This window comes from Fusarium musae, chromosome 1 (genome assembly GCF_019915245.1).
Source record: "Fusarium musae strain F31 chromosome 1, whole genome shotgun sequence".
NCBI lineage: Eukaryota > Fungi > Ascomycota > Sordariomycetes > Hypocreales > Nectriaceae > Fusarium > Fusarium musae.
The window spans coordinates 1908662-1916382 of NC_058387.1; the positions used below are offsets into that span (position 1 = coordinate 1908662).

Below are 7721 nucleotides of genomic sequence, written 5' to 3' on the forward strand. Positions count from 1 at the left end.
GCTTGCCAGTATCGTTGGAGGTATCCCAGGGCCATGATCCCAATGACAGACAGCGGGGAACCACCCACCAACCGGGTCCTAGCAATAGCCACGAGTCCAGGCATGAGAGCGATTCCAGCACCACAACCCTGCGCGAGCTGTTCGTCCCGTTCGCCCTGCTGGCCCAGCTCGCCCCCTCGTCCGCATGCTCCATCACGGTGACCTTGCCATGGTAGCCTTGTCGGGGTAGTAGCCCCTTCTCGGTCGTAACCCTGTCATGGAAGGTGGCCAAGCCTCCCAGGTACAACGGTTATCGAGCGGGAGGAGCTTCAATCGACGAGAATGTCAAGAGCTGAGCACAGTATGTCTATCTGGGCAGCTGGCTTTGGTGCCGCCTGTTACATTTCTCGATAGCCGTTATTTATTACGGATAGAGTAGAGAGGCTGCAGGAACTGAGACAACGTGAGCGTAACTCAAGCCGTTGCTGTGGCTTTGCGCCCACGCTTGTCATCGTGGGCGGTGCATGTGCATGCTGGCCGATCCTTAGCGTTGGTACTGTCTTTGTTTGATATTGTTTCTGTTCACGTTCGAATCGCAGCGCCATGTCTCGCCGCAACGTGGACAGCTTCAGTACGCGCTTGACCCTCCATTACGTTTCGTTCTTTGGCTGAGAAGATTCAGTGGGGCTGGTGATTTTCCTGCCGGTACTGTAAAAACGAGAGGACGTTTGGTGAGGCTACTTGACCAATTCCCAGACCCAAGGTAGCTCTCACTGCTTTGATCTCGGCCGGGCTTGGCTGGGTTTGAGATTGTCCAAGGGAGAGAGATTGCTAGGATAGTGTGGCGAATGCGCCTAAAAGTTCCGACAGAAACCCTCGGGGTTGTCTAGTCTAATCTAGTTCAGAGTCAGAAATGAGAGGACCAAAGAACCAAAGTGATAAAGCGCGGAAGATAGTTGACGAGCAAAAAGGCCAGCAGCACCTGAGGAGGTCACCCCATGTTCGTCCCTGTTGTCGACGCTACTGCAAATGGAGGTGCTGTGCTGGAGGCACCTGTATGTATGGGACTACAGTATGTTGCTGTACTGAGCATTGGTAGCGTGTCCGTCTTTATCTGTCTCCAAAGACACGGTCTTCCTTGCATATGAGTGATCGACTGCGACCTTGGGAAGCATTGATCAAGCGTTTTTTATCTGACTTTGCCGAGATTGGCATTGTGAAGCTGAGAGTCTGGAGACCATGGCTGAGGCGTCATGCTATTGCCATATCCTGGATAGTAAAGTTTAGTATAGCCGGGACAATTTACCCAATCCCATGGCAATGAAGGAAGCTAGGAGCTAAGTGAGATGGAGATAGTAAGGTGTAGTCGCCTGGTAAAAGCTGGGTAGCTCAGGTACCCTGGGCCTGGCCCAAGCTCTTTTGGAGACTGTCAAAAGTCAGAGCCGGAGGCGCCTGGTCATTCACTCCTCTTGTGTACCTGAGTTGGTGGTAGGTTGGCAGGCAATTATGCATTTCTCTTCAAGCATTTTTGGTTGCTACGCGTACTCTTCCCCACGTAAAAGAAGATGACTGACTTAGGTACCTAGGTTGATGATAAAAGTCGGTAAGCTTGTGAACATGAGCTAAGAGCGTACAGTGTCACTGACAACCCGACAACGGAAGACGGGACGGGATTGTGGGTGTGGAAGAAAATTGTGGATGTCAAAGTCCATGTTGATGTGGATGCTGGATGGCGACAAAATGGACCATGCTCCTTCCCGACTGGAACTCAAGGTTTTGAAACCAGAGAAGGAGCCAATAGGAGAAGCGACTTCTGGAACCCTGGACCGCCCACATCAACGGTTCTTAGGCAGATGCAAGGATGTTAGTGTTTAGCGGCCACGCATGCAGCACAAGTGCACATTCAATCGAACGTGAGTAGAAGACATGGGCCAAACAGAGCAGGAAAAAAAAAAAAAAAAAAGAAAATCAGGGAATAGAAGCTTGGGTACAGAATAGGTTGCCAGAGACCTACATAAGTTATGCCTGATGCAAGGTTTTAGACCCTGTTGCAAAGGATCAACTGTTTAGAATAGTCTTCTTTTATTCATTCTTTCTTTCCCTCTTGTTTTATTTAAAGACGAATATTTAGGTATTTACAAGAGAAATAAATAATCGCCGAGGGCAGTAGGCACTCTTACCTAGGGCAATAAAAACTGGGTTACTTTTACCTGTAGGCTGTAATCCTCTGCTTAAGTTTGTTTCCTGATTTCTATCCGACCTAAATAATAGGTACCTACCTAGGTAAGGTACGGAGTAGGTATGAGGGAAAGAATGGAAGGTGGGCAAAGGGAAAGAAGCCAAAGGGCAACGCCCAAGCGTCCCCGCTTCTTCAACCGTCCATTGCAAAGCCACGAGTTTTGGAAATAACCCTGGTCGACCCTTCATCTCGTTGGTGTTCGAGGCTAAAAAGGCAGCCCATGTCTGAATTTATGCGACATTTACCTTAGCATGAGGCATGGCCATCGAGGTAATTAATTCCTAAATTGCGAGCTGGGCTTCTGGAGAAAGACCTGCAGCACCTTATCTTATTACCGCACCTTGCCTTGTTCCCCCCCAGCTGGGCCTCCCTTAGCCAAACATGGATTACCTATGATCAAGCTCTTGAAGCCAACCCATTCCTGGCGCTCGATGTAGCAAGTGTCTACATCTAATTTCTTTCTTCATCTCGATGACCTCAATTTCAAGGAAAATCTGCAACCAGACATGTCGTATGCTTAAAGTAGGTACCTACCTAACCTAGGTATGGTACCTTAGGTAAAGTGCTCAGAAAACGTCCCCCCACCAGGCAAGTTTGCAAAAGTCACTAAACGATACCCTGGCCTCGCGCAGGGGCGTTAGAAAACAAAACCTCAGAGTTTGACTGAGAATGCCAAAATAAACTCATCAAATATTCTCCAAGCGTAGCGTTGACATACCCAAGTATATTCATCATCTGGGGACGAGGTCCTACGTTTCATTGCCTTCCCTAGTAGCCTGGTAGGTATGTGTTACAAGACCATGTTCCCAGCTCAGAGGCAAACATTCAAATGCCCCAGCCTGCCCCCCCCCCCCCAAAAGGCTTGATGTGACACTACATCGTCGGACCCTACCTTGCTCCAAAGCGTCTCATGGTTCTCATCTTTATCTCTCATCCCCAATGCCAGCCACGTCTGCTGGTCTGCTTGTCCCATACGCCACACCATCCAGTCATACTTTGCTGTTGTTACCTAAATCAACCAAGACATGTACCTTCTGTAGACAGCCGCCTGCCCTCCTCTTCTAGCCATCTTGGGACATCTCCCCGGTTGGCTAAGCGGGTGTGATGAACGCAAGATGCTGTTTCTGGTGATGCACCTGTCCCTCGGGTTCTAGCCTATGAGAGTGTAGCTGCATGTGGTTGGACAATACCCGCCTTTTCTTGTCGGCCTAGGTAATAACATTCAAGTAAATGGACCAGTCCGAAATGTCTCGGTAATGAGGAAGAGCACGATGGAATCATATGTTGATGCCGAGTATCAACAAAGGCATCACATTAACGGACCTTGGTTTTTCTCTCCTGTAAATGTGTGGTCATGCCCTCCATGAGGTATTGTATGTGAGAATGTCCATATTTATATTAAAAGGACCCATCTACTGCAGGTTCAATTATAATAGCTAGACATGCGGGAGAGACAACTCATTTATGACCTGTCTACTCCTCTGGTTGCAGTACCTATCGCTCATGTTGAATGGCTTTATCCCTTGATGCCATCCTATCCGCTGTTGAGCTTTCTTTACATGGTCATAACATTGCAAGAACACGCAACAATGACATAAAATAAGAAAAAGAAAACAAAGAAAATCAAATCAATAGAATGGGATCGCGCCCAGCCCTAGGAATGGACGGGGGGGTTGGCTGTTCGTCATGTACGTAAAGTAGTAGAGAGCGTCCAGGGAACGTGGGACGAGGGGGTCTGGGAAAAGCCAAGAACGGAAACGACAGAGCCCGTCGGTTCTGAGAAGCCAGACCTGGATCTAGAAAGTAACAAGGGCAGGAATGGCTTCCTTGTAACTGTTGCTCGTTGTGTCCGTTCCCATTTCCGACGCGGTTTTGATCGTTTCCCCGCCCACAGTAGCCACAGAGGAAATCTCGCTCTCGCTTACTGATTGACAATTAATACAGAGTAAAGTGTCACTTGCTCCAGTCCCTACTTCGACTGCCGCTCTGCCATGCCGGGTATGCTCAGTTGAATGTCAGTGGATTCACCTACTCGGCGCGCCACCAAGTCTTTTCCCTCAATGGCATTTCTTGGCCTGAAGCTTTTCGGCTGCCATCCTCCTCGCCCTTGTATGCCCAGTATTCACTCAATCGCAGTTCAGCATATTGAGCATAGTCAAAGTCAATCTTGGAAATGACAGCTTGGATTTGGGACCAGATACCCCAGTAAAACCCTGGCACTCCTCGGTATGCATCGACCTCGGTCATGAGTTTCCGAACCTCTTCCTCTTCATCGACCTCCTCGCCGGTTAAAGAAAAGTAAGATTTGATGTACTCCCTCACAAATGCAAGTCGTTGATCCTGTCTGGGTACAGCCGAGTAGTCACAGTCATATCCTGCCCACTCTGCAAAGTGGTTCGCCACGTCAAAAGCCGCAGGCGATGGTGTAGCATACTCGTAATCGATGAAGTCGACGGTAGGAGCAGCCTCATCGTCTTCGTGGATGATAACGTTGGCACACAGAAGGTCGCAATGCGCAAATACAAGCTACGCACATAAGGTTAATATTTTCCATCAGGTAACTGTATGGTTATGAACGTACCCCGTTCTTGCCCAAGCCAGGCCGCTGGCTCAGTTTCTGGACCATCTCTTGCAACTCCGCCTGCAGCAGTGCTTGCCTCTGTCGCTGAGCGTCCGTATCAGTGGGCAAGGCGAAAATCCATTTCTGCATGGTTGTCCACATGTTAGGCGGAGCTTTTCCAGGGGCTGCATTATCAATCTGTTCTTGGCGAGACTTGTTGTTTTCATTCATAATACCGTTGGTATTCCCCTTGGTCTGGCTATCGCCATTGGTGCTGGTGTTACCATTGGCAAGCCCATTGAGTTTGGTCTCGCCATTTACATGCCTGTCGTCCCGACTATGGTTGGGGTCCGGCAAGCAAGGCACAGTTGCGTGCCAGTGTGCAAGACGACGAGCGATGGCAGACAGTATTAGAGGTTCACGAAGATCCTGGGCACGTGCAGGTTTACCCAGGAGATAACGGTACATCATGCCATTCTTGAAACGGGCAAGCAACTGAGTAGCAAGACCATATTTCATGAGCAGCTCATGGTTCTCAGCCTCACGTTCACGGTCAATGAGAACGGCAGTTCCATGACCGTAGGCTCGGAGTAGGATAGCATCCCGGTCAACATCAAGCTTGGACATGCCAGGACGGTGGTTGACGGCTTTAAGCAGAGTATTGGTGATGCCATCAGTAAAACGCACAAATTCAACATTCGAATCTTGGCTCGCCCAGTCTGGCATGAGTGTCAGGATGAGTTTTCGAGCCGAGTCCTGTGATTCATTGTTGTCGTAGGCCAAGTCCAAGAAGGGCACATGGCCAAAATCGAGATTGGTGGGTGATGTTGTCATGGTCACGCGAGAGCAGCGATGAGTGAAAAATAAGGAGGTGAGGGTATGCGCTGAGGGGGAGGACGGTTGAGAGAGGGGAGAGTGAGATGGCGGGGTCCAAATAATCGGCGGGCCAGAAAAACTAGGAGAGGTATGTCAAGATGCCCGTTGGTGGGAGAGTTGCCGGAGTTGTTTGCGAACGAGCGAGTCCAAATATCAAGGTGGAAAAGATCAGGTTGAGTGAGGGTTGCAGAAGAAAAAAAATCCAAAGCCAGGTAGATATGTTTTAGGGGTTCAGGGGCGTAAATCCCGGGGCGGTCCAGGATAAAGCGGCGCCGGCGACGGTGGTAGTAGGCAGGTCGTACCGTAAGACGGTGGAGAAAGGGGTACCGGAGGCTCAAGACGGCCGGGGAGCGGAGGGGTCGGCGAGGGCGGAATATGAGATGGTGGTGATGACGGAGGGAAAAGCAATAGGACACTGCGGTGATGCAGGCAGAGGGTGATATGGGTAAATAATAAAATGGGAGGGAAAGCACACGACCTGTTACCTTTCCAGTCGAACGGAAACCGGCAAAAGTTAGGGACCTCGTGTAGAAATAGTAATAAAGCTAAGGCAGACGGGACGGAGCGGTGTTGGTGCTGGCTGTTGCTTTTGTGGGCGTGGGCCAGTCAGAGAGATGGCCTAGACCTTATGAACAGGAAGGGAGTGCCGTTTTCCGCTGCAGCCTGGGGCTTTTTAGATACGAGGGAAGGATTTGTCGCGTGTCACTCGTAAGGTGGATGTGGATGTGAATGTGAATGTGAAGCCTAGACTAGATGCATGGATGCAATGGAAGGAATATAGGGATTCAGCGCGGATTTATAAATGGTACGAATAGTAGATAGGTACTGCGTGATAATGTAGGAACGATGTCTTGAATCCCCTGGCTGAAGGAAGCTGTAAGAAAATACGAGGGGTGTTTGATAAAAGACGACCCTCGACCGCTATTGTATTGCAGTATAATGTACGATGGAAAGGGGAGAAAACATTCGTCGACAGTACATACTCTGGCCTAGGATCACATGCTCAGATCCAATGGTTGTGTTGTCCTCTGTGCCCTGTAGAAATTGACTTGACCATCCACCAAAGTAGTGCTCCTGCTTGAAAGAAAAGAGCCAACAATAATGTAGCCGGTCGGTAGATTCTAGGGAAAGGAAGAGGAGATGGGAATAAGTGAGAGGGAAATGAGCAGTAAATTATTTTGGGAATCCAGTTGGGTCTGTTTTTTTGTTTTTTTTTTCCTTATGCGGAAACCAGAATAATTTCTCGCCACTGATGCGAATAGCACTGCCTCTTTCACTGAAATACGACATAATCCAGAGCAGTCCAAATGTCGTTTCACTGACTCTGGATAAATTGATATGTCCTGCCTACTGCGGTCGAGAGGAAATGGCCCGTCGAGTTTTCTCTTGGCCCCTGTTTTATTGTCAATTGCCTATTCTGCACACCGACTCGTGAAATCTGACAGGCTATTATACGCTAAACATCATGGATCCTTTTTACGTTGCTTGAACCCTTACGGTGCTGGCCAAAAGGGCCTCCCTCGTTGGTCATCATTTACACAAGGTAACGCCTGTGACAAAGAAACAGCTCGATCATTAACGAAGGGCATTCTAATACGAATTCACTCGCTTCCCTATGCTTGCTATCCCTTCCCTTCCTTTCCCATCTTCCGCCTTTCTGAAAAGAACCTAGACGCCACAAGAATTGTCCCGTACCTCAGGCTAGGGTACCTTAGGGTAAGAAAGGTGGTAGATTAGTATGTCATGAGCCTCATTTGAAACCCCCACCTCGTACCTCGCTCATCCCTAGGTGATGCCCGTGCTTGTTGACCCTCCCTGCCTCACTCCCCTCATACCTATTTGCGAAAGTGTGGCGCTCATGAGGCTCATCTCCCCAAAGCACCTGAGGCGTAGTTACCTTAGTCAGTTCATCAAACAAACCCCATCGCGACAAACCACATCTGAAATAGGTGCCTAGTACATACTACTCGTTCAAGACTTACATCAGGTCAACAACATTACCGCTTCATGTGACAACCATCAGCTACTTTTACCTGAGCTCAGTCTTATCATGTGAAACCCGTCACT

General features: G+C 49.1%; 1 protein-coding gene across 1 annotated transcript; it reads right to left on the reverse strand.

Annotated features, from left to right (window-relative positions):
* Positions 1 to 4246: 4246 nt before the first annotated feature.
* J7337_000586 (uncharacterized protein) lies at positions 4247 to 5612 on the reverse strand (the record flags this gene model as incomplete). The annotated part of the gene is made up of 2 exons (XM_044818335.1): positions 4247 to 4744; positions 4800 to 5612. The coding sequence occupies 2 exons, from the start codon at positions 5610 to 5612 to the stop codon at positions 4247 to 4249; spliced, it is 1311 nt and encodes a 436-aa protein (XP_044686037.1).
* Positions 5613 to 7721: the final 2109 nt, after the last annotated feature.